Source organism: Dama dama, chromosome 10 (genome assembly GCF_033118175.1).
Source record: "Dama dama isolate Ldn47 chromosome 10, ASM3311817v1, whole genome shotgun sequence".
Taxonomy (NCBI): domain Eukaryota; kingdom Metazoa; phylum Chordata; class Mammalia; order Artiodactyla; family Cervidae; genus Dama; species Dama dama.
This window is the reverse complement of record NC_083690.1, coordinates 22,048,934-22,075,671: the sequence shown is the minus strand read 5'-3', so window position 1 is coordinate 22,075,671 and position 26,738 is coordinate 22,048,934. Positions and strand designations below refer to the sequence as shown.

Below are 26,738 nucleotides of genomic sequence, written 5' to 3'. Positions count from 1 at the left end.
TTTGCTTTCCGACTAAGATCATCCCAGATGTCAGTGCTAGAGGCCCAGAGGGCATCAGGTGGCAGTGGCCTGGGAAAAACTGGGTGGGCAACCCCGGGACCTAAAGGATGAGGGTTGTGCGTGGTGACGAGCTCTAGAGGAGTGCTCAGGCTGAGGGCAAAGGCAGACCAGGCCCTGGGCATGTCCACGGTCAGCAGTGGGAAGTGGGAAGCTGGAGATAAGGTCAGGGAGGAAAGAGGGGCAGATCATAGCAGGTCCTGCATGGTAAGGGTAAGGACTTTGACTTTCTCTTTTTCAAAAAACCTGCCAGGTGATGTAGATTCTGTCAGGTTTTTTTCTTTTTTTTTTTAATTAACTTTTGACTGAAAATCCCCGTTGCTGCACGTGGGCTTTTCTCTAGTTGCAGCAAGCGGCGGCTACTCTTCGTTGCAGTGCTCAGGCCTCTCACTGTGGTGGTGTCTCTTGTTGCAGAGCACAGGCTCTAGACCATGGGGCTTTAGTAGTTGCTGCACGTAGGTTCAGTAGTGGTGGTTGCCGAGTTTTCGAGCACAGCCTCAGTAGTTGTGGCTCGCGGGCTTAGTTGCTATGTGGCATGAGGGATCTTCCTGGCTCAGGGATTGAACTCGAGTCTTCTGCACTGGAAGGCAGATTCTTTACCACTGAGTCACCAGGAAGCCCTCTATCAGGTTTTTTTTTTTTTTTTCTTGTCAATAGCTTCTGTATCTGTTAAGATTTTAGTTCTCTATAAGTAACAGAATAATGTGATTTGAGTGACTTAAATAAGAATTGATTTTCGCTAGTAACAGAGAGTCAAATGGTGGTGGCTATGGGCAACAAAGGTCCGTCTGGTCAAGGCTATGGTTTTTCCAGTGGTCATGTATGGATGTGAGAGTTGGACTGTGAAGAAAGCTGAGCGCTGAAAAATTGATGATTTTGAATTATGGTGTTGGAGAAGACTCTTGAGAGTCCCTAGGACTGCAAGGAGATCCAACCAGTCCATCCTCAAGGAGATCAGTCCTGGGTGTACATTGGAAGGACTGACGCTGAAGCTGAAACTCCAGTACTTTGGCCATCTCATGCGAAGAGTTGACTCATTGGAAAAGACCCTGATGCTGGGAGGGGTTGGGGGCAGGAGGAGAAGGGGACGACAGAGAATGAGATGGCTGGATGGCATCACCAACTCAATGGACATGAGTTTGAGTAAACTCCGGGAGTTGGTGATGGATAGGGAGGCCTGGCGTGCTGCAATTAATGGGGTTGCAAACAGTCGGACACGACTGAGCGACTGAACTGAACTGAACTGATGGGTACTGATTTAGCGGCTGGACTGAGTCAGGACCAGCCTCTCTGTGATCTTGACGTTCCCCTACAGGCCTGGTGCCTCATCCTCCCGCAACTAGGCACAGCATCTGCATTCAGAGAGGAAGGAGGCAGAGAGGGGGGTGGCCGAACAGCAGTTCTATCCCTTCCACTGGGGAGGCAGGGGCCTTCCCAGGGCCCCACCCGTGATTTCCTCCCAGGCCTCATGGCCATGTTGGGTCACCAGGCATCTCCCCAGCTGCAAGCAAGGCTGGGAGCACAGGAGCAGGACCGACGTCCGCCAGGCTGGACAGCTCGGTTGTGGGGCGTCCTGTGTGCTGTGGGGGTGTTGAGCAGCATCACTGGCCTGCACCCACCAGATGCCCTAGTTGTGACAACCAACAGTGTCTCCAGACATGGTTCAGGAGACAAAACCACCTCTGGTAGAGAAACCCTGGCTTAGACCATGTAGCATTTCTTGCTGCCTGAACACACGGGGAGAAGGGGAGGCAGCCAAGTCTCTCACAGGCTCCTTTGGAAGTGAACTCTGCCGTGTTCTGAGCCTAGGTGGGCTTTCCTTGTCTCCTAGCCATTGCCTCACATTCCCGTGGAGCCCGGGAATATTTCAGACACAAAGGAACTGCAGGTTGGAGAGCTCTAAGGGGCTTGCCCAGGGTCACTCAGCGGCCATGTGCAGGGCTGGGAGCCCAGAGGCGCCAGCTCCACCTAATCCCACCCAGCTCAGCCTGCCCGTGCCAGCCCCCTGGGAGGGGCACCGCTGTGACCTCGGCCTCTGAAACAGCCCCACCAGGCTGCCAGGGCCGGGTCTCCCTCTGGGTCTGTCTCCTGGGGATTCCCACACCTTCTGTTCCCCACATGGTTGGAAACAGTTTGGCTGGCCCTGAAAGAGCATCAGCTGCAAGCTCGCACCAAGAGAAATATTTTGGTTTCTCACGTGGTAGATCACAGGGATCAAGCCTGGCTCCTCCCTCGAAGTGGGAGCTGGAGACCTGGAACATGGAAAGTGCTGCTTTGAAGTGGAAACCTCTTTGCAGGGACCTCTGCCAGTGTCGGTGAGCACCGCTAAGACAGGCTCGGGCTTGGTTCCAGCTTTGCCACCATCCAGCTGTGTGACCTTGGGAAAGTCATTCACCTCTCTGAGCCTTGTTTCCAAATCTGGAAAACAAGGGTCAGAATGGTACCTAACTCATAGGGTTATTTGAAGAGTGCTTAAGATGAGATGAAGAGCTTCCCTGGTGGCTCAGAAGTGAAGAATCTGCCTGCAGTGCAGGAGACCCAGGTTCGATGCCTGGGTGGGGAAGATCCTCTGGAGGAGGGAATGGCAACCCACTCCAGAATTCTTGCCTAGGGAATTTCATGGACAGAGGAGCCTGGCGGGCTGCTGTCCATGAGGTCCTGAAGAGACGTGACTGGATGACTATCACTAACAGCACAGGGTAGGTGTATAATAGATGCTAATTCCATAGTTCTCCAGCATCTGTAATTTACTTTCCCACTGGGGATAGTGGTAGGAATTACAGAATGCTATTCCTGGGCAATTTTGGAACTGCTCGACTAATTTTTCAGGCTCTGAAGGGCTAGAATAGGATAGCCCTTCTTCCTTCTAGATCCGGAGGGGAGCGTAATGCCCATCTGCTGACTCAGAGCCTGCTTTCAGAGGTGGGCCCATCATCCATCTTTACTCCAGCCCTCAGTACTCCCCAGGAGAGGATAGCACCTGATGCCCACGTCAGCCTGGTCCTTTTCTACAAGCAGCTCTGGGGGCTGGAAGCTCCTCCCACTCTTGCTTCCACGTGTCTCTGAGCAAAACCTTTCACAGGAGTCTGTAAGGGACTATCTGCCATAGACCCCCACCCTGGACAGGCCAGGTAGCATCTCCCATCCTCAGTTGCAGTGATTGGTTCAGGATTAGCATGTGGCCCAGGCTGATCCAAATGAGCCTCATTCTCAAAATTTTTGCTAGGAGAATTTTCTTCCTATTGTGTTGCTGAGCTGAGGGAATGAGTCTGGGACTAAAAGGGAAAGAAAAGCTCATGGAAAGAAACTATGTAAAACAGATGTCAACACAGAAGATAATAAAGCCAGTAGCTGGAGAAATCACTAGATTGAGGTAAACCCCTGGATACAGCCTTGCCTGAAATCCCTGGACTTTAATTACAAGAACCAATGAATTCCCTTTTTAGCTCAAGTTCAAATTAACTTGTGACCAAAAGGCTGGTAAAAGGAGTTAGATAATAATCATTGCTCTGCCCCATAGCGTTAGATGAGATAATAAATATGAAAGCCCTGGGCTCCTCTGAGGAACTACTATTTTAATGATCACTGGTATTCTCATAGCAGCAACAGGATGAGGCTGGAGTCTTGCCCTTGTCACTTAGGGTTATAGCAATCTAGTCTAGTAACTTACCTCTCCAAGCCTCAATTTATTTACTTATAAAATGGGATGATCATATTTCTCAGTGGTTATGAGAATTCAATGAAATAAGACTTACAAAGTATACAGTTGGCCTGGTGCCTGGCATGCGGTAAGTGTTTGATACAATACAGTCATTGTTTAAAGACAACAACAAATAATATTGAGTGTGGTGACAACTACCACTGCTAATAATAAAAGTCCTAGTCATGGTAGGAAGTGTGATAATTACCAAGAATTGTTGACTCCAGCCTGCAGACTCGGTCTGGCTCTGAGCTGGGAAACCTGGCTTCCCCCAGACCCGCCCCACTCAGTCCCTAGCAATGCTGCCTTTGCCTGGAGTGGCACCGCCTTCCTCCACAGGTGCCATTGTGGGCACTTAAAGGGAGCACAGCTTGTTTGCCTTTCAGGCCAAGGACTCTGGTGTTCTAGACCAGCAGGGCTGAGATGCCCTGGTCCCAGGCTTTGAAGCCAGCACTCATTCACCACCAGGGCTGGCAGCTGACAGCAGGGCCCTGCAGTGGTGAACTGTCCGCAGCTGCCAGATCCCATCCTTCATTGATAATGGCTCCTGATTCCTCTTTGGGAGGCCGACAGCATTGCCATGTTGTTGTTTAGTCACTAAGTCGTGTCTGACTCTTTTGCGATCCAATGGGCTGTAGCCCACCAGGCTATGTGTTGCCATCTTTAGCAATTAAAAACACAGGAAGCTCAGTTAAGTTTGAATTTCAGAAAAACAATGATTTATTAGTATAATGTTGTTGTTATCAGCTGCTAAGACATGTCCGACTCTTTGCAACCTCCTGGATTGCAGCATGCCAGGCCTCCCCGTCCCTCACTATCTCCCAGAGTTTGTTCAAGTTCATATCCAGTGAGTTGGTGATGCTATCCAACCATCTCATCCTCTGCCACCCTCTTCTTTTGCTTTTAATCTTTCCCAGAATCAGGGTCTTTTCCAATGAGTCGTCTGTTTGCATCAGGTGGCCAAGATATTGGAGCTTCAGCACCAGTCCTTCCAATAAGTATTCAGGGTTGACTTCCTTTAGGATTGACTGGTTTGTTTTCTTGATTATACTAGTACCATATGCCCCCAATATTACATGGATGTCTATTAAAAAATTAATTTGCCTATCTAAAGTTCCAATTTCGGGCTTCCCTGGTGGTTCATTGGTTAAGAATCTGCTTGTAATGCAGGGACACCAGTTCGATCCCTGGTCCGGGAAGATCCCACACACCACAGGGCAACTAAGCTAGTGCACCAACAGGCAACTACACTGCCTGTGCTCTGGAGCCCTTGAGCCACAACTACTGAAGCCTGCTCGCCCTAGACCTGATGCTCCATAACAAGAGAAGCCACTGCAATGAGAAGCCCGTGCACCGTAATGAGGAGTAACCCTGCTTGCTAAAACTAGAGCAAGCCTGCATGCAGCAACAAAGACCCAGGCGGCCAAATTAAAAAAAAAGTTCCAGTTTAACTTGGTGGCCTATATTTTATCTGGCACCCCTAGGAACCATGTCCCCATCACCCTCAGACCATGTGGTTCTGTGGAGGGGCCAAGGGGCCTTAGGTATTGGCAGGGTCTGATCAATTCCGGCAGCCTACCAAAGGGGCACACTGATTGGTTCAGAGGCAGGCATGTGACCCACTCAGTGACCAATGAGAGTCAGCCTGGGAGCTTGCTGAGACAATTGGGAAAGAAAGGCTCTCTCCTAGCTGGGTTTGCTAACCTGGAGATGTGAGTTTGCAGTTGCAAATGGCCCTTTGCTGCTATAATGTAAGCCGAGCCTGCCTGGGAAGGCAGAGGGAACAGACATCATTTGAGCTGCTGGAGATGCTTGTGATTAAGCCAGTTTTTAGTTTTAAGTATTTATCCCACCTTACCTCCTTCCCTCACTCTCTCGATTCTGGAAACCCAAAGAAATAAGTTGGACAACATTGAAAAAGGCATAAAGTCACTATTTCAGGGACGACTTGAAGGAAACTTAATCACCACCTTGGGCCTCTCCTTGGCCATGTCTCTGTTCTCAAGTTGGCACTGATGCCCTTCTACCCCCCAGAGATGCATCAGGGCACTCTGGATGCTCAGCCCAACAAAGAGGAAAACTAGACTCTATGTTTTCCACTTTTATTTTCCAGAGCAAAACATGTGCCACCTGGCAAGACCCTGATGCCTGCTCTCCACCAACTCTACCCTCACTCAACCTATTCACCAGGCCAGCTGAGGCAGGAGGAAAAGAAGTCTCCTTCTGGGGTCAGAGGGCACAGTGTGCCTGCCTGCCTTCATCTCTGGGGCAGACGGTGTCACTGGGAGGGAAGTGCCCTGCCTCCAGGGCACAGTGCTTTGGGTCGCGGATCCCAGGCCAAGGGTCAGGTCAGGTTGAGGGTGTGGGCAGGAACACAGTTCCCATATCCATACCAGCACCGTGACCCCTCGGAGCCCTCAGCCTGGGGCTGGCCAAGAGCTGCCGGCCTCTCCGTGGAGGGACCTGGACTCTGGCCTTGGGCGATGTCTCAGCTGCTCAGGTTCGAATTCTTGGCCCGCAGGGAGGGGCAGGGCAGGCTCTAGATGGCATCACCCTCGCTGTCAGACTCGATGACATCCAGAGGCTGCAGGCGCAAGGAGTCATAGTTGGGGGGTGGGGTGCCCGGGATGGGCGGATTCTGCTCATGAGGGTAGGCCCCTGCATCAGGGCCAGGCGTGGCTGAGTCCGGCTGGAAGCCAAAGTTGGTGTGCGCCTCCACCAGCTCGGCCACGGTGGGCGGCGGGCCCTCGTAGCGAGCCTGGGCCCGCTTCTGCCGCACACTCTTGGCGAGGGCCACCAGCTTGATGATGGTGATCCACACGAAGTCGATGATGATCTCCCCGAACTCGATGAGGCAGAGCACCGAGCCCCCCATCCAGAAGCCGAACTGTCCACCCAGGTTTGAGAGCAGCCAGACGATCTGCAGGGAGCAGCGGGGTGAGGGTCTGGCCGGGGTGGGGGGGTTGGGCCACAGATCTCTGCCTCAAGCCCAACCTCATGGCTTCCTGAGAGGTGAGTTGGTGGCCGGAAGGGGAGAAAAGGTGATCATCTCAGCCCAGGGAAGTAATCTTGGAGTGCCTATGGGACCTTCCTGCTTCCCTGGTGGTTCAGCAGTGAAGAATCTGTCTGTCAGTATTGCGTCCCACTCCACTGGGTTGCAAAAATATTGAACATGACTGAGCGACTAAACAAGTAAGTAAGTAGCGTTAGTCTCTCAGTCTTATCCGACTCTGCGACCCCACTGACGGTAGCCTGCCAGGCTCCTCTGTCCATGGGATGTTCCAGGCAAGAATATTGGAGTGGGTTGCCAGTTCCTTCTCCAGGGGATCTTCCAGACCCAGGGATCAAACCTGGGTCTCCCGCATTGCAGGCAGATGCTTTTACCATCTGAGCCACCAAGGAAACCCATAAACAACAAGGGACCCTCCTAATTTCTCCGCTGGGCTCTGGACCCTCCCCACCCTCAGGCTGCAGGGTGGAGGGGCAGCAGGCAGGGCTGAGGTGTCAGGAGCCCCCAGACTCACGTTATTGGCTGCTGACTCTTCAATGGTGCGATAGTTGAATTCTTGGAAGTAGATGTTGAGCTTGACAATCCCCTTCCTGCAGGAGGCAGCAAAGGGAACTGGTGCCCTCTCCCCAAGACACACACACACACACACACACACACACACACACACACACAGAGGAAAGGTACCCTCCTCTGGCTCAAGCTTCCCATGTGCCCACTCCCAGGAGTGGAGAGTTCAAACAAGAACCAGGAAGGGCCCCTCTAGGCCTTGGGGCCACAAAAGGCAACTCTGCCCAGCACCCCTTCTCTGCACCCCTTTCTGAACCAGCTCTCCAAAGGACCTGTAGGCCAAGACAGTCCTGAGGATCAGCTCTGAGCTCCGCTTGGCCACTCCCAGTACAATAGACTTGACAGAGAGTCCTAGGCCTTGGCCCACTGTCAGGTGACCCGGGGCAGGGAAGTGTGGCCAAGAGGGCTTCCGCCTTACACCTGATGGTCCTTAGAAAGGTGATGCTCTCTCATACCTCCAGCCTTCTGCTGGGACATCAGTGCCTCTTCCTATTTGTCTAAACAGTTACTCCTCCTCCTTAGGGGATTAGCTCAAGGGTCACCTCCCTATACAGACCTCCCTTATCTCTCAGGAAGAAGACGCCTTCTTCCCTGCTGGGCTCCCTGAGAAAGGGTACTGTGCAGACTCCCACCACCAAAGCCCTGTTCATGTATTTCTAGATTTGAAGTTCCTGATAGAATGAAAGCTCCTGTCTTTCTTGTGCTCAATGCCTGCTTGTGTTGAATGGATGGAAAGATGCATGAATGGATGGAGGTTGGGTGGGTGGACGGATGAGTGGAAGAATGGAAGGATGGACGATGGAGGGTGAATGGATGGATGGATGTGAATGGATAGAAGGATGGGGAGATGATTGGAAGGATGGATGATGGGTAGATGGGTGGACGGGTTCAAGGATGAAAGGACCGGAGGGGTGGATGGATGAATGAACAGGTTGTCCTTTAGGAAACAGTAGGCTCTGAGCACCACCCCCCCGCCCCCCGCACCCTGCTGCTGGCCTCTCTCTCACTCCCAGTACTTCCCCCTCTAGGCTTGCTTCTGGATCTGACCAGTGTGAGAAGGCACTCTGAGCAGCTGCCCTGTGTCCAAGCCCCTCCCCTGAGGCTCTGGTTCCTCCTCTTTCCTGCCCTCCCTGGCCCGTCCAAACTCTGAGCTCACCTGCTCAAGGTGATATTGCTGCTTTGGTCCCGCTCCTGAGACAAGACGTGGAAAATCCAGTCCTGGAACCCAAAAAGGCAGCTGAGAACAACAGTGCCTACAGCATCCACTCCCAGGCATGGGCCCTGCTACCCGTGGGAGGCAGACCACAGCCCTGGGGACCATGTGTGTGCCCAGGGAGAGAGGGGAAAGGCACTGGGTCTCCAGGCTCTGCCCCATAGGCCTGGCCTCCCTGCTTCAGTTCTTTCCCACTGCAGGCCTTCACACTTGCTGTTTCCTCCACCCAGGTCCTCCCCAGACCTGCGCAGGCTGGCTCAGCCCCATCCTCCAGTTTTAACTCAGATACACCTTTTTAGAGAGGTGGGTAGGAGGCGGTCTTCCCTGACCACCCTGTCTAAAGTGCTTTCCCCCAGTTACCCTTTTGGCATCTGGTTTACTCCCTACATAGCCCTTGGAAATGATCTTATTTCTGTATATCATCTGTCTCTGCAGCTGGAAAGTAAGCTCCGGAAGGGCAAAGGACGGTCTGTCCCATTCACTGCCATGTCCCCAGCACAGTCCTTGGGGGACACGGGTGAAGGGGAGGGAGTGGAAGGTGGGAGGAATTCCCCTCTAAAGTTCCAAACAGCCTGCAGACCTCCAGCCACACCTGCCTCCCATCCACACCTGTCTCCCATCCGAAGCTGGGCCGCTCCCCTGACTCACCTCAGAGGCCTCGGAAGGCCAGACGGCCATGGAGATGGTCATCTTGTACTGAGTGTCACTGGAAGAGACGGCAGCCCATCGTCACTGTCCCCGCCCGCCCTGCCCCCCACTCCCGCCCCCACCCATCCCCTCTCCGGGTGGACTCACTTGCAGGACTCCTTGCAGGCGTAGATGCAGGCCTCCCTCTGCGCCATGCTGATGCGAAGGGCCGAGTAGCAATGGGCTGGGTGGGAGGGGGTGGGGGGGAGAGATTTTGAGCCAGGCTTTCTGCTTTGAGCCTCTGGCCGCCCTCTGATCTCCTGGCCCTGAGCCACCTAAGGCCTGTGGTTAGGTTGAGTGGGGAGCGTTGTCTTGATCCAAACTCCCCTCATTACGGAAAATCACCCACCCTGGGTGCCCCCTCTCCAACCATTTGGCCCCAGTCTGGCCAGAGGGATCCCCTCCCCAACACCCCAGCCCCAGCTCAGGAGGATCAGGGCAGCTTTCCCTCCACCTGTCACCCCTGAGCCTGGCGGGGGGCGGGCTAAGGCCAGCGGGTCACGTGGGGAGGGATGGGCATTGGAAGGGATAAAGTTCTCCCCTCCTGTCCACACATGTTGTTAGTTTTTTAAGAGGTGGTGGGGCTCCCTCTGCCACTGACAACATCCATCGGTGTTTGGACGACTCCGGCTCAGTGTGAGCCCAGAAGGGGCTCCCCTTCCGGTGACTTCAGGTCTCAAGAACAAACTCTCTCCCGAACTTACACGTTTCACGCGTACACTTAAAGGCATCAGGGAGCTGGGGGTGGGGGGAGCCAGGGCGAGAGGGGCCATGGACGGTGGAGCCCCCCACCCCCCGCTTGCGGTCACAGCCTTTGTGGGTAGAGGCCCAGCGGGCTGGGGGGGCCGGTCCCCGGGGGCGCTCCCCGCTCACCCCAGTCCGGGAACTCCTGGTTGTTGCAGTATTTCCTCTTGTGGGGCAGTGGGTACAGGTAGTGGCCACAACCACATTCCCGAATCATGTGCTCCTGGAAGCAGGAGCGGATACAGGCCTGGGGCGGGTGGGAAGGTGCAGAGAGAAGGCAGACTTGAAGGTGATGTCCCCACCTCAGCCCCAGGGGGACGGGGCCCAGGCAGCTGGATGCCCAGGCCGGGGGGCCTGGGGGAGCCGAGGAGGTGCCCCTCCCGTGGAGAAGGGTGGTGAGGTGGCTAAGCTTCCTCCCCGCTACCCTCCGAGGTGGGAGGTGGCAGTCCTTCCCTGGCTCTGTCCCCACAGAAGGACTCAAGCCAGAACCCAGCTCTCTGAGGCTGGCCCCACAGATGACACGGGGAGAGGAGGCTTATTCCAACCCTAAAGCTATTTCTCGGGGACTTCCCTGGCCGGCCAATGGTTAGGACCCTGTGATTCCATGGCAGGGGGTGTGGGTTCGATCCCTGGTCAGGGAACTAAGATCCCAAATGTGTCCACCGTCTCCCCCCAACAACAAAAACAGCTAACTTGTAGATAGCTCTTGTTACAAGGCTGCCAGCAGCCTTCCAAGCCATTTATGTGGAAGGACCCAGAAGAGAAAGCAGGCAAGCTCATTCTGTCCTCCTTCATCCTGGAGGGAAACACTCAGGGAAGGTGAGGAGGGTGATCCGAGTGCTCACAGCAATGGACAGGAAGTGACCTTCTATGGACTGTCCCCTGGTGGGCGGTGAGGGAAGGTGGGGGAGTGGACCAGGCCCCTTGAGGCTGGATGAGATGAATCTATTCTTTCTGGGTTTTCGGGTCATTCCGACCTGGTTTCAGTCCACGCAGACATGAGCTATGTGTCCTGGGGCCAGCCCTCGCTTCCGAGCCTCAGTTTACCCCTGTTGCTCCTGTGTCTAAGGCGGGGAGGTCAGCATGCCGTTGGGCACTTGCAGAATGGAAGCAGCCACTCGTCCCAGCTCTCCTGCCCGGCTTCCCAAGTCCACCTCTGGAGGGCTTCCCGCTCCCACCCTTGCCAAGATGCTTGCATCCCCTCCCCCGCTCTCCTGCCTGCTGCTTCCCAGGCCATTGCATCCAGTGCTCTGTTCTCCCCTGTGACCCTGCAGGCTCCTCGCGGAAGGAAGGTGGGGTGGGCAGGGGGTGTGTGGCAGATGAAATGGCACAGCCGGGAGGAGGGGGTCTGGGGCGAGATTGGGGGCAGTGGGTCAGCAGGGAGCTCTGACCTGGGCCAAGTGCCTGATATTCACCCAGACCTCACTGTCTCACCTGGAAGGTAGGGGCCCTCTCCAGGGTGGGGGCCAAGGGTGGGGCCAGGGCTGGCAGGCAGAGTGCCCCACCAGGGCCTGGGGCTTTGCCAAGGTCTCTGTCCAGACTGGTGATGGCCCTGGACAAAACGAGATCTGGGGTTTCTCTGGAGTGGGGTCTCCAGGGCTGGGGCCTGATGCCTTTGTGGCCACCTTCTCTGTGCTCCCCACCCCGCTGTGCTGCCTTGTCTGTCCATCTGTCCCTCCAGAGGCTTGAAGATGCCTCAAGTTCTCCATCGAAGGCAGAAGCTCCTCCAGATAGGAGGGTCGGAGTGAGGGGTGCTGGACAGAGTGGGCGGGGTGGGTGGGCAGGGGGGACGGTGGATTCCAGTGACTAAGACGAAAGGGAAAACCACGCCCTGCTCAGGGCTCTCAGACACGGAGCCAGGCCCCGGGCTGCCCCCTAGCCATCCTCAGGGTCCTCATCCACAAGGCAGGCTGGACTGGGAGAGAAGGTGTCACTGTGAGCGGTCACTTAGGTCACCTTTGCGAAGAGTCAGTTTGTCCTCTCCTCTGGGGCCAGGTCTGAGGCCAGGCCTCGTGGGCTGACCTTGGAGATCAGGGTAAGAGGTAAGTAAATCCTAGCTGCAGCAAAGGGGATTAAGGCCAGATACAAAGAGGGACTTAGGAACACTGATGAGGCATTTGGACTAGGGTCTATAAACCCCAGTTTCCTTATTCTTAATAATAGCGTCTATATCTTGGCATTGCTATGAGGATTAAATTATTTATATATATATATATTTATATTTATATATATATATATATATATGTAAAGCACATGGAACGGTGCCTGCCTAGCACATAAGCCTACTGTTATTAGTATATTATAATAATAATGGTATATTATAATAAACAGTATAGACAATAAATGCTGTTACTAGCATATTAATATATACTAACAATAATTAGCAATTATTATTAGAATATTACTGCCTCATATGGGTAGTGAAAGGATCAAATGATGGTTTAATCCATGTAAACCCTTAATACACACAAAAGCTCTTTTGGGAAACCTCAGAACAAGACCCCAAGGCCACACCTGCCAAGCAAGGACAAGAAGTGGCCAGCCCTGGGCCCTGGTAAGAACCAGGACTAGGCTGGTTCCCTAGCCTCCAGGGAACCTTGTGGTCCCACAGATCCAGCAGAGCCAGCCTTGCCGGGACCAGCTTTCCCAGAGACCTCGGGCCTCAGGCCACGGTCCTCCCACCTGGATGGAGTAGGTCGTGTTGTAGCTGCTGTAGAGGTTTGGGATGGGGACGTCAGAGCCGTTCTTGGTGCACTGGCTGTAGGGCTTGCCCTTGCGCTGCAGCTTGTCCTGTGTGAGACACCCCTGGTCACCCCGAGGAAGCCCCCTCTGTTCCCCCCTCCCATCCAGCCAGCGGGTCTAGGGGGTGCTTGGAGGGATTGGAGGGCTGACACCCCAGCAGGAGCCAGGAGTGGGGGGCACTCATCTTCCCCCAAGCGTGAGGCCCACTGGGGTACCAGGCAGAAGGTGAGGCAGGAGTGAATGGTGAGGAGGTCCAGGGCTTGGGGATGCCCAGATCCCCTCCTCTCAGGCCCCGGGAGGTGGCTGCTAGGCAGACGGGCTGCAGGCCTACCACGAGCACCCCGATGGATGTCTCCATCCCCGCCATGGCGTAGATGCCCTCTTCCTTGATGAAGGGGTACGACCTCTGCTCGTGAAGCATCAGCCGGGCGCCGGCCGTGGACGTGAGGAAGGGCACGTAGTCTTCCTGGCCCATGTCCAGGATCAGCTTTAGGCCTGAGGGGAAGATGGGGTGGAGGGCAGCCTGAGCTGGCTCCCCAAGGCTGAGGGCAGACCCTCCACCCACTGGGCCCAGCCCCCGCCAGCCAAGGGAAGGCCAGGGTCTATGAAGGAAGCTGGCTCCACTTTACGCAAACCCAGACTTCTTGCCTTCTCTGAGGCCCCCTCCCCAGTCTGAGCCAGCACGGTCTCTGCTCTGGGCCCCGCCTGCCCCATCCCCACTCCATGGTCTCTTCCACACGGCAGGAAGGTCTAAGGCTGCAGGCCAGGCGGCCTCGCCTCTCGTCTCCAGGGTCCTCTTTCTCTCTGCTCACCTCCTCAGCTGCCATGCACCTTCTGACTGCTGGGCCTTCGTCAGGCTGTCTTCTCTTTGGAATGCTGTCTCCAGCCTCACCTTGCACCTAGAAACTCCTGCTCTTCCTTCAGGGCTCAGTCCAAGTATCACTTCCTCCAGAAGCCTTCCCTGACTACCTAGACTGGGTCTCGGGATCTCTGTCATACTCTCTCCTCACCCTGGAACTCGCCCTCCAAGTACCTGTCTCACTTTTGAAATTTTTCTTTTATTACCTGTCTTCCTTCCCCACTCCACTGTTCTCTTCTTGAAGGTAGAGACCAGACCCAGTATTTTATGAATCATGGCGGGGGATGCTTCTCAGGGAGTGCCAGTGGTAAAGAACCTGCCTGCCAATGCAGGAGATGCAAGAGATGCGGGTTGATCCCTGCGATGGGAAGATCCCTGCGTTGGGAAATGGCAACCCACTCCAGTATTCTTGCCTGGAAGTTTCCATGGCCAACGGAGCCAGGCGGGCTACAGTCCACGGGGTCACAAACAGTTGGACACAATTGTGGACACATACAAGAAGAAGAAAGGACTGGGCAGGACAAGAAGCTTAGCATTTATTGAGCATTTGCTGCATGCTGAGTGCTGGGCTCAGGGCTTTATTTACATGATCCCACTGGGGCTTGTAAGAGGCATATGAGATAGGTATAATTATTGTCCCCATTTTACAGATGAGGAAACTGAGGCCCAAAGAGAATATAGGACCTTGTCATAGGTCACTCAGTGAGGAAGTGGAAGTTGCTGGACTTCTACAGGCAGCCTTGATCTTAATCATCATTCATCACTACAGAGTGAGCTAGCTGGCATCTCTGTGATACCCAGTGTCCTCAGGGGCTCAGGGGTGGGTGAAGCATTAGCAGCCCACCCACACCCCTCTAGATCAGCAGCTCTGACAGTTGCTGAATGACACTTGCCTTTTGATGGCTGGGGAGCTCAGAACCTAAGGGTGGGGAGGAAGGATTTGCTCCCCAAGGCCTGGCACACATGCTGAGTCCACCAGCTGCTCCCAAGACGAGCAGCTTCTGCCATCAACCACTTGCCTCTTCCTCACTTCTGTTTACTGCTTCACCTCCTGTCTCTCACGAACTGCATAGAAACGAGGCTGAGAGTAAGGGCTCTGCCCCAGGCTAACTGTGTGATCATGGGAAAGTCACTTAAAACTTCTTAGAACATCTGCATTTAGTGAGAGTTTGCAGCTGGCCAGGCTCAGGGGCAAGGCCACTTGCTCTGTTCTCAGAGGTCTACCTGCCAGGGTGACGCGATGGGGTCTGTACCATATGCTCTGCTCTGTGCAATATGGGAAACGAGAGCTTCAAGAAGTTAAGTCTCTGTTCAGCATCACCCGGGGGTAAATGGTGGGGCTGGAATTCCACCTGGTCACAGAAGCCTGTGCTCTCAGCCACTGCTTCCTTGCTTTGCTCATCAGCAGAAGGGGCACACCAGTCACTCACTACCCAGGGATTTTTGCACTTTGGGTTGGAGGACAGCTGAGAAGGCACCTGGCCCTGCCCCGGGATACCCAGTAGATGCTGCTCCTCTGCATGCCGGCCTCTGGCTAACGTCAGTCCTGTCCCTCAACAGCTGATGGTGTGTGTACTTGGTGATCACTCAATCGTGCCTGACTCTTTGCGACCCCATGGACTGTAGCCCACCAGGCTCCTCTGTCCATGAGATTCTCCAGGCAAGGATATTAGAGTGGGTTGCCATTTCCTACTCCAGGGGATCTTCCCAACCCAGGGATTGAACCCGCAAGCCTCCTACATCTCCTGCACAGAGCAGGTGGATTCTTTACCACTGTGCCACCTGGCTGATTGCAATTTGGTCTTTCATCCTCACATGATAGGATTTAAAACCTCATGGCTCTGGCTCCAGGACAGACTTACCAAACTCAGTTCCGGGGTTGGCTGAAGGGAGGGCCTTCTCTGTCATGCCCCAGTTGAAGATGTAACAGTTGCCATAATCAGGGTGGAAGATAGGCGTGAAGTTCCTGAAAGAAACACCGTCAGCTGGAGGCCAGGGCCCATCCCCATCCCAGATGATGCCACCCCCACTACCACCCCTGGATGTGTGGCAGCGGGGAGCTGGTAGATTACTGCTCAGAGAGGCTCAGGAACAGAGAGGTGAGTGACAGGTCATTCTGTCCATTCCCCTGCAGCCATACACCCACCAGAGAGGAGATTCCCAGACTGTCTTGGGAAAGAGGGGGTGGAGGGAGTCTTTCTTTGGGATAGGAGCCAGGCTCTCTGGCTTAGTCATGAAGTATGAAAAAGAAGTTTCTTTTCTTTCTTTTTTTTTTTTTGAGGTTAATTTGTGCTTTTATTTGCTAGCGTAATTTAACTACAGTGGCCTGCAAACTTTTTTGATCTAAAAATACATTTTACATCACAATCCAACAAACATATACACATACATAAAATGTATACATATATAAAAGTGAAACAAAAGTTTCATCAAAAACATCTGCCCTGAGGGTTATTATTATTATTATTTTTTTGAGACCCGAAAAAGAAGCTTCTTTGATGTTTTCAGCTGGCTCATCTACAGGGTCTTGTAAGCCATGTGGTCATTTAAATGGTGACCCCCGAAAAGAGATGTCCACCTCCTAACCCCAGGGACCTGTGAATGTGACCTTATTTGGAGAAGGGATCTTTGCAGGTACAGTTAAGGATTTTGAGGTGAGATTAACTGGTTTTATCACGTGGGCCCTAAATCCACCCACAAGTGTCCTCAAAGAGTCAGAAGAGGAGACACAGAGGAGAAGGTCACTTGAAGACAGAGGCGGAGACTGAAAGGTACAAAGACAGAAGTCAAGGAACACTGGAGCCCCCCGCCTCCCCTCCCGCAATATGCTAGAAGCAGCAGGAAAGGATTGTCCCCTGGAGACTTGGGAGGGAGCCTGGTCCTGCTAACACCTTGATTTCTGACTTCAAGCTTCCTCTGTGGAAGAACACATTTCTGTTGCGTTAAACCATCCAGTTTGTGGTCATTTGTTGCAGTAGCCACAAGAAATGAATACAGATAACATGGGTGAGCGGGCAGCTCCAGGCAACGTTTGCTCTAAGGAGCTGGCAGAATCCAGACGGGTAGGCTTGTCTGGGAACCCTGGGAACTAGGGTAAGGAGGGAAGAAGATGGAGATGGGGGGTCAGAGAGGGGTGTGAATCCGGACAGGGTGCAAGCAGAGGTCAGGAAAGAGAGAACTTCACAGTGAGGTGTGAGCCCATCTAGGGTCCTATCTTACATCAGGGGAATGTTTCCTGAGGAACTATTCAATAACTGAACAATAGCACAAAATATTATTATAAAGATACAGAAAAGTGACAGTATAATATTAGCTTCAAATAATTTGGTTCAGTTTTTTTCTGTATGGAACTTTTCAAACATAAAAAAGTTGAGCGGACAAAGGCCACCACCAGCTTCAACAATCCCCTACAGTCAGCTGTTTCATCTCTACCTACTCCTACTGAAGGTAATCTCAGATATTACAATTTTATTTGTAAACATCTCTATATAAGAACTTTTTTTTTTTTTTGGTGCAGGCTTCTCTAGTTATGGTGCACAGGCTCTCTAGTTGAGATCTTAGTTCCCCTCTAGAGAACCCACACCCCCTGCATTGGAAGATGGATTCTTAACCATTGGACTACCAGGGGAGTTCCCATAAGAACTGCTAAAACACCACTATTACCAGGTTAAACATAACTGATAAAAATTCCTTAATATTATATACATTCAATTTATATTGTCTCATAGAGGTCAATTTTGGTTTTACAATTTATTGGTTTAAATTAGGATCCAAATGACATTGACATGTGATTGGTTGATATGCCTTTTAAATCTCTTTTAATCTATGGCTTCCTGCAACTGACTTTTTTGTTGTAAAATAGCTGTTAAGTTCTGGTTTCATCAAGCTAGTAACTGAAGAGCGAGTGATACAATTAGAGGGTCATCATTTTGTTCCCCTGATTTTGGGGGTTTCGGGCAACGTGCACCAGTGGTGACCAATGCTGTGTCCCGATGGAAGGGCACAGGCTGCCCAGGAAGTGGCCTTGCCAACAAACAAAACAACCACAACACCCAGCCGTGAACAGGGTCGAACATTTGTCTCTAACTACCATTTACAGCAAATACTGGAGACAGAGGAACAAGTTCAAAGATACCGCAGAAAGTCAATCTGCAAAATCCAGACTCCAGAAAATAAATAGCCCAGTGTTTTCAACAAATAAATTATGAGACAGGGAAAGGGAGGTAACCTTCAGATTGAAAGCAGCTTCAAAGACTTGGTTCTATCCCCAACCTATGGACTTTAATTGGATCCTCATTCAAACAAGCAAACAAAAAAGTCTGACACTCACCAGACTGAACACCACTGGATAGATGATGGTAATGAGGAATCACCGATCGTTTCTTTTTAAGGGGGCGAAACGGTACTGTGCTTCTGTCAAAAGTCTTTCTCTTTGAAGATACATTCTACACACCATTAGATGAAAGGATATGATGTCTGGGATTTGTTTTAACAGGATGAGAATCGCACTTATTGGATCTGGGTGGTGGGTCCATGTGAGTTCCTCACACCCTGTCCTGTCTACGTGTATGTTCTCAAGTCTCCGTGTGTGCCAAACCGCTTCAGTTGTGTTCGACTCTGTGTCACCCTATGGACTGCAGCCTGCCAGGCTCCTCTGTCCTTGGAATTGTCCAGGCAAGAATACTGGAGTGCGTTGCCATTCCCTTCTCCAGGGGATCTTCCCAACCCAGGGACTGGGATGGAACCCATGTCTCTTAAGTCTCCTGCATTAGCAGGTGGTTCTTTACCACTAGCGCCACCTGGGAAGCCCAATTTCAAGTCTCCATAGGAAACAGCATTTAAGGGAACTTCCCTAGTGGTCCAGTGGTTAAGACTCCACACTCCCAGTGCAGGGGGCCTGGGTTCAAACCCTGGTCAAGGAACTAGATCCCACATGATGCAACTAAGAGTTTGCATGCCACAATGAAAAGATCCTGCATCCTGAGACTAAGGATCCCGCATGCAGCAACAAAGATTTGAGATCCTGAGTGCCACAACTAAGACCCATGGAGCTAAATAAACAGATATTTTTTTTTAAAAAAATGGAACTAGCATTTAAAATGTCTTTGGATGTTTTTATATGGCTTTCTGTTATTTTATTAAGAACAGGAGGGAATGGGGCTTGGTGCATCAGATACTGCAGAAACATACCTAAAATGCTATACTTTCTAAGCTTTCTGTTCCACAGCATTTACTGAGCAAATTTCCCCGGGCCATGCTGAAGATTTCTGTGTATGTTCTTTCCTTTAATTCTCGCAATAACCCCGTGAGGTCAGCAGGTATTTGTCCCCACGTTCGGATTAGGAAGCCATTTCCTGTCTCTTTGGTCTCACCCTCTGTGCTAGCCGAATCAGGTGGGTCCAGGGCAGGTGGTGAAACCTGATCTAGGAGCTGACTCTGCCTGACATGCACGTGAGCGGCTTCCTCAGCCTCTGAGCTGAGGTGTCCTCCACCGTCAAAGACAAACTGCATTTCTCACCCAACTCTTACTGAATCATGCACTGGGCTCGGGACATGGAGGCCAGCAAGACAGTCCTGCCCTTGAAGCTCATGGCGTGGGGGGAGACCAAAGGGTGGGCTCATGGCAATTCTCCTTCCTGCCTGCCTCCTCCACCTCTAAGGCTCCCACCCTGGTCCAGGGCCGCCAGCTCCCCCGACCCCGATTCCTGTAGGAGCCTCTGCCTCCACTCTTGCTCCCTTACAATCTTCCTCCTGCACCGTGGTCAGGGCAACTGTTTAAACTGTGAATCACGGGCTTCCCTGTGGTCCAGTGGTCAGGACTCTGCCTTCCGATGCAGGGGGTGTGGGTTCTATCCCTGGTTGAAGAGCTAAGATCCCACATGCCTTGCAGCCAAAAAAAGCAATAGGGTAACAAATTCAATAAAAACTTTAAAGATAGTCCACATTCAAAAAAAAAAAAAATTGTGAATCAGCCCGTGGCACACTCCTGTTAGAACCTTCCAGAAGCTCCTTGCTGATCTCAGAATAAAATGCAAATGCCCCACTTGGCTTCTTCCCCCTTGTTCATTATACTCGAGACACTCCATGTTGTCTTCAAATTCAAGGCCCACTGCTCCTTGTGCCTGGAATATTCTCTGAGTAGATCTTCAAGTGTTTGGTTTCTCCTCCTCCTTCAGGTTTCATCTGCCCGGAGATGTCCCCTAACCTCCCTATGCAAAGTCACCTCCCAGTCACTTGACCATTTCCACCTGCTTATTTCCCTGGTGGCTCAGTGGTAAAGAATCCACCTGCCAATGCAGGAGATGTGGGTCAGGAAGATCCCCTGGAGAAGGAAATGGCAACCCACTCCAGTATTCTTGCCTGGGAAATCCCATGGACAGAGCAGTCTGGCGGGTCCATGGGGTCGCAAAGAGTCGGGCACAACTTAGCAACTCAACAACAACAACGACAACCTTCCCATGCTGGCATGCATCAGAGGCTGAACTCATCTTCTTGACTTAATTGCTCATCAGCGGCCTCTTACTTTAGAAAATAATCCCAGGGAGGACAGCAGTCTGTCTGGAGGGAGAAAGACCCTAAAAGCGAAGGGCTCAGGCTTGGGAGCCAGCCTGCCTGAATTTGAATTCTGCCTCTGCCAGTTACTCGCTGGTGAGCTTGGGGGAAGCCATTTCACCTCTCTGGGCCTTGTTTCTGCCCCATAACACCAGGGTAACAACAGTACCCACCCAAAAGGACTGAGGTGAGGGTTGGAAGCTGAGCACACTGAACTACTGAACAAATTCACCCCTGATCCTCAGAGCCTGGCACTTGATAGACAGACACTCAGTAAATATTTGTTGGGTAAATTATAATATGTGATAAGAGTAGCAACAGAGATAAGCCTGGAAGAGTGGATGTGGGGGTGGGGAGTGGGTCAGGGGAGGGTTCCTGGAGGAGATGAGGCCTGAGCTGAGACTTGAAGGATCAGTAAGAGGTGGCCGAGCTTTGCAGGTGCAGGGTGGACGAAGGGCAGCCCAGGCTGGGGGCTGGGGGTGGGGGAGGACACCGAAGGCCCAGAGGGAAGAAACCGCTTTGGGCGGGCACCGTGGAGTCTCTCTCCCGGGTGGGATCAGGGCTGCGGCCACAAGGGAGGAACTGAGTGGGGAAAACCAGTTGCAGCTGGGCGCCGGCTCTGGAAGGAGAGACCCCGCCCCTGGGACGTGGGCACGCGATGTTCCCGAGGAGCTGCCTCGGACACCTACCGCCCAGGAGCGGGAGGTGGCTCTGGGTGCGGCCAGATCCCCTCCTGTCCCGGGTTGCACTCTGAGGCTTGCCAACTATTTGCTTGTTGATAAATGTTCTTTACCTGGAGAGGCTGCTCCCAGTACTGGCCGACTCTGGCTCCAGAGCTAGGCGTTTCCCTCCCAAAACCTTCCCTGGAACAGAGGCGAAGCGTGATGACAGAGACCAGCAAGCTTCCCACAAAGACAGGGAGAAGGAGGGTCTTAGCTGGGAGCCGTACGACAGTGGTACTGGGTAGTGGGGTTTGGGGAAGGGAGAAACCAGTGGACCAATTCCCGAAGCAACAACAACACACATGTGCCTGAAAAAGTGAAAGTGAAAGTCGCTCAGTCGTGTCCAACTCTTTGCAACCCCATGGAATACAGAGTCCATGGGATTCTCCAGAATACTGGAGTGGGTAGCCTATCCCTTCTTCAGGAGATTTCCCTGACCCAGGAATCAAACTGGGGTCTCCTGCATTGCAGGCAGATTCTTTACCAACTGAGCTATGAGGGAAGCCATATGTGCCTAGAGATTGGTTTCTAAATCCCATTCTCCAATAAAAGGGCTGGACCTTCTCAGAGAAATGGCTGATTCTAGGACTGGGGCATCTTTTAGTGTCAGAAAGTAAGGAAGTACTAAAACAATAAATAAGTGGATGAGGACACGTTGAAGGGACACAGGAGCCAACTGAAGGAGCTCTCAGTGGCCAACACTGGAAAATTTTGAGTAATAAAATAAATAGTGTGGTATTGGATTACAACCCAAATATACAAGAGTCCATACTAGTATAAATAAATGATTGAATAAATAAACAAAAGGAGAAGACATTCCGTACAGAAGAATTCCGAATAGTGTCTGTTCCCCTCTCCAGGAGAAGTGGAGTTTAATCTCCCTCCCCCTGCCCCCCCACCCCACCCCGCAGAGTACAGGCTGAACTTAGAGCTCATGATACAGAGCACGGCCGGAGAAGCCCAACACACCTGACCTTAACCAAGGGAGGAAGGTCAACATCACGGGTGGTACGGAGTGGCTAGCATGTACCCCCTGATAGGATGTGACGAGGAAGCCCCCCATCTCTGTGGTCTTCTTCCCCCAAATCCATCTCATCTGCATAAACCCAGACCAACAGCTTGCTATAAAACACCTGACCAGCACCCTGATACTGTCACGGTCATCCAGAACAAGGAAATCTGAGAAAGTGTCACAGTCAGAGGGGACCAAGGAGACAAGACAACAGACAGCAATGTGGTCTCTCGGATGGAAGCCTGAGCAGGAAAAGGTCATCAGGAAAAACCAACAAATCCGAATAAAGTGTTAGGTTTGTTTAATAGTGATGTGATCATGTTGGTTTCTTACTTTTGATAGATTACATGGTGACTTAAGATGTGAAGGATAGAGGACACTGGGTGAGGAGTACCAGGGAACTCCGTGTACTCTCTTTGAAACTTTTCTATAAATCTAAAACTACTCCACAATAAAAAGTTAATCTTTAAATTGCTCCTATAATTCTTAGCACATGCTAAGTACTGTTCTAAGCACTTTATCTATGTAAATGCACTTAATCCCCATGATAGCCTTACAAGGTCATATCACTATCCCTATTTTCCAGATGAGAAAACTGAGACCCAGAGAAGCTAAGCAGCATGCCCCCAAACAGAAAAGTTGAAAGTATTAGTCGCTCAGTCCTGTCCGACTCTTTGCAACCCCATGGACGGTATGTAGCCCACCAGGCTCCTCTGTCCATGAGATTTTCCAGGCAAAAATACTGGAGTGGGTATCCATTCCCTTCTCCAGGGGATCGTCCCATCCCAGGGATTGAACCTGGGTGTCCTGCGTTGCAGGTGAGTTCTTTACCATCTGAGCCACCGGGGAAGCCCAGCTGGTGTTCAAACCCAGGTGCTTTGGTGTCAGGGTCCAAACGTGGCTCATACTTTCCTAAAAGTGCAGTGGCTGTACCTTCAGCATTTGCTAATACGAGGCGGAGAGGATGGAGACCAGGGCAGAGTAAGGGGGCCAAAGTGTCTGGGGCCCAACACTGGGAGGGCGGAGAGAGGCACGTGTCCTCTGGCGCTGAGTCTGAGGCTAATTCAGGAAGACGGGAAACCAGTAGGCTGTGGGACTGAGAACCAGCATGGAGACGGGTGGACTACGGTCTCCGTACCAAGAAACTGCCGAGGGCTGAAGAAACGGGTAGGTGGGGAAGGAAGACGATCTCGGTTTCTGATGAGGCGATGAAGTGACGCCAGGTGGGCCTGGCTCAGACTGCCACTTGGCTACTCACCAGCTGTGTGACCTCAGAGATGTTGCTTAACATCTCTGAGCAGTGCTGTATCATATAAAAGAAGGGCTTGTTGCCAGAGTTAGACTGACTGATTTTACACATGTAAAGTGCTAAGAATAGCGCCCGGACATAAGAAGGGTGCAGAAAATGTTGGCATCATTACTGAAGAATGAGTTCCTTGTCAAATGTGGGTTTAATGAGAGTAATACTGAGTTACTGTGCGTGACTCTCAACCTGTCATGCACATTAACTCATTTAATATTCCAAAGAACCCAGTAGCATGGACTTTCCAGGTGGCTCAGTGGTAAAGAACCTGCCTGCCAATGTAGAAGACATAAGAGACATGGGTTCGATCCCTGGGTCGGGAAGATCCCCTGGAGGAGGAAATGGCACCGACTCCAGTATTCTATCCTGGGAAATCCCAAGGACAGAGGAGCCTGGCGGACTACAGTCCACGGGGTCGCAAAGAGTCAGACATGACTGAGCACACACGCACATGAACACAGAGTAGGCACTGTTATTACCTATGTTAGGCAGGAGGAAAATGGAGGCATATCAAGGTTAAGAAGCCACACAGTTGGTAAGACAGAGCAAGGATTTGAACTCAGTGGTCTAACTGCAGAGTCCAGCCTTGACTGCCTCACTAGATTTATTCCCCAGTCACAGCCACACCACAAAGTTATGGCCAACACTGGGTGCTGCCTGCCTGTCAGCCATCTTCTCAGTCATCTGACCCAAATAGGGCTCGACTTGGAGGGCGCCATCTTGGCAACACGGAGGCCATCCCCAGGCTGCCTCTGGTCCTCGATCAGGCCAGGAAGTTTCTTGGGGCTCTGTTTAGGGACCGTGCTGTGTGCAGAACACACATCTTCGAGCCCTGGGATCCCACTAAGAAGTGCTCACACGAAGTGCCAGGAACCCAGTGGATCCTAACAGATCCCACTTTTTCAACTCACTCACACTTCAGGGCATATTCTGACTGAGCAGATAAGCCATATGTTTTAAATTACCATATTACACCTCTCTCTCTTAGCTGTGAGGGTAAAGATGAACTTACAGGCACAGACCTCGTTTACTGGGTACCCACAACCTCAAGGCAGGCTGCCAGGAGTGGTGGGGCAGGTAAGCTCTGAAGCAAGTCCCCTCGCCGAGAGAGAGGGGTTGGAACCCAGCCTGCAACCAGCCAGCGAGGACGTGGGCCATCAGTGGGCCGGCATGCAGCTCTTCCACCTGTAGGTCCCTCCTTCTCTGATTCTCACAAAGGGCCAGGCATGCAGCTCTGCCCGCTCAGGGGGCCTTGACTCCTCGACACGACCTACACCTGCCCTGCGCCTGTGCTTTCTGGGGGACAGAATCAGCAGATTCTCAGCAGAGGTTCCTGAGAGTTCATGAGCTGACTGACACGGGCTGAGGCCACAGTCCCCGGGAGGTTGAAACCGGTAGCCTGTCACTCATTCAAAGCGGCAAGACTCGGCAAAAAGTCCCTTTCTCCAGAGACCTAAGTGTGGGAATCTGAAGCCCCAAGCCAGGAGGACGCCAGCATCTCGGGGAAATGGGACCGGCCAAAGGCCGGGGCTGGACTCGGCGGGGCGGGGAGGGGGAACGGCCGCTACACCTGGAGGCCTGCCACGAGGCCAGGAGGGGGCACTGGGGCCTCAGCAGCTCACCTGCCTGTGCCCAGCCTCCCTTCCCAAGTGACCCGCCCGTCGAGTCTGTCCGAGAGTTGGGGACAGAGCTGGGCGCTCAGACCCAGGGTCTGGATGGTCAGAAGCTGGAGGGGGTGGGGGCAGTGGGGAAGGAGGTGGAGATCTGTGGACCATGTGGAAGAGGACCCAGGCTTTCAGAGTTAATGCTGCCCTCATCCTGCCCTCTTCTCAACTCTGGGGTTGTTTGGGGAAAGGGTGTTTATGACAAAGGCTTCTAGGGCTCTGTTTTAGGCACTGACATGAGCCAATTCATTTACTCTACATGAGACACACATACGGTTATTGTCCCATCTTAGGGATGAGAAAACTGAGGGCAGTAGGTGCTGGGTGTTGGAGGCTAACAGCTTATGGCTGCCCTTTCTCCTACCTCCTTGCCTGGGAAATTAGGAGACCCCCAGCCCATGCTCCTGGGGGTGGCACACACCCAGGGAGTGACTGATGGGCCCCCCGTGTAAGGGAGGACAGCTCTGCACTGCAGTTTACAGGGATGACGACTGGCTTAGATGTCACCTGAGGCCACATCCTCCCCTAGCGCCGTCCTCTTTCCCTACAGACTTTCCCTAAAGCAATGCCCTCATGACGTGATGAGGCTGTCAGCACATCCTCTCCTAAGAAATGGAAGACAGCAGGGTACAGACAATTGGGGTGCCGAGCTGCGGTGTGGACCCAGGATGTGGACCCCGGCCTCGGGGGGCCCAGTGGCTCTCACCTGTAGTTGCAGGGCTCTGCCCCAAACAGGCAGGCCAGGATCAGCCGCTCAGCGGGGTAGCCCATGGCCACCAGCTCCTGGTTTGGAACCTGTGCGAAGATGTTGGTGGCCTGCAGGGTGTACCATTCTGTCACGGCCTGGGTGGCGCTGCTGAAGTTCCGGAAGGTGCACGTGGTTCCATTGTGGCTGCACTGCAGAGGGTGGGGGTGGGGGAGTGAGAGGGGTTCCTGTGGGCGGGGGCTGCTGTAGGGCCCCCCACCCTGAAAGCCAGGGCAGCGAGGGTGCTGCCAGCTGCCCTTCCTCGGGTGGCACCTTGGTGCCGGGGTGGCCAGCAGCTGGGCCAGTGGGCAGTGTGTTGGCACTCACAGTCACAAGGCTTGGGTTGTCTACTCACACACACACAGCACCAGTCACCCCCATATAACATGGCCTCAGGCCTGAGCCAACCTACTTGCACACACATCCACACAGTCTCGTCCACAAAGACACACCCCTTTCTGACACCAGCAGTCACACGATGTCCTGGCGTCACAACTACATACACACGTGTCCACATGCCTAGAGTCACACAAGTGGCCCCACACTCATGCTCACGTGGACACGTGAGCAGCAGACACACTTGACCCTCCACTCCCAGCCCCTCCCAGGCATCCAGAGGCAGCCCCCCTGGAGGCCAGGTGGACCATGAAAGACTTGAGACTTCAGGTTCTGCCCTCCTTCTCTGATGGGGGAAGATCCTGGCCACATATGGTGTATGGGAGGCAGTGGTGAGTGTAGAGCCCCAGCTTGGGTCCCCAACCAAGGGAGATCATCAGAATCACCAGGAAGCCCATTAACAAGAAAGATTCCTGGGTCTGGGCCCAGAACTGCCCTTTCACGTTCTCCAGGAGTCGGGCCCACGGATCAGTGTAGTTACAGGGCCCCCAGGGATCTCGGGCATGGACAGGGAACCTTCTTTCCACCTGCAGGCTCGCGGGCATCCCAGCAGTCCAGTTATGCTTTGGCAATGACTGTACAGCATAGCTGTGGTTTTCCACCTGCCCAGTATTTATGTCCCTGTCTTCTGATAATAAGACTTAATTCCTTCTTCAGGAAGCCACCCACCCCTTCCCCCTCGCTCAGTCCATGTGGTCTGATAGAGGCTGACATCACCCTCAGCTCAAGGGCACATGACCCAGGACTGGCCAATCAGGAAAGTCC

General features: G+C 52.8%; 1 protein-coding gene across 1 annotated transcript in view; it reads right to left on the bottom strand.

Annotated features, from left to right (window-relative positions):
* Positions 1–4,500: 4,500 nt before the first annotated feature.
* The window catches only part of SCNN1B (sodium channel epithelial 1 subunit beta), a 71,605-nt gene continuing 49,367 nt past the window's right edge, over positions 4,501–26,738 (bottom strand). Inside the window, exons 4-13 of the mRNA XM_061153986.1 lie at positions 25,539–25,729; positions 15,442–15,545; positions 13,052–13,215; positions 12,661–12,768; positions 10,108–10,225; positions 9,343–9,418; positions 9,196–9,253; positions 8,491–8,552; positions 7,282–7,357; positions 4,501–6,677 (exon numbers count right to left, since the gene is read on the bottom strand). Of these exons, the coding sequence (XP_061009969.1) occupies positions 6,297–6,677; positions 7,282–7,357; positions 8,491–8,552; positions 9,196–9,253; positions 9,343–9,418; positions 10,108–10,225; positions 12,661–12,768; positions 13,052–13,215; positions 15,442–15,545; positions 25,539–25,729 (1,338 nt within the window). The 3' untranslated portion in view covers positions 4,501–6,296. The remainder of the gene's footprint in view (positions 6,678–7,281; positions 7,358–8,490; positions 8,553–9,195; positions 9,254–9,342; positions 9,419–10,107; positions 10,226–12,660; positions 12,769–13,051; positions 13,216–15,441; positions 15,546–25,538; positions 25,730–26,738) is intronic.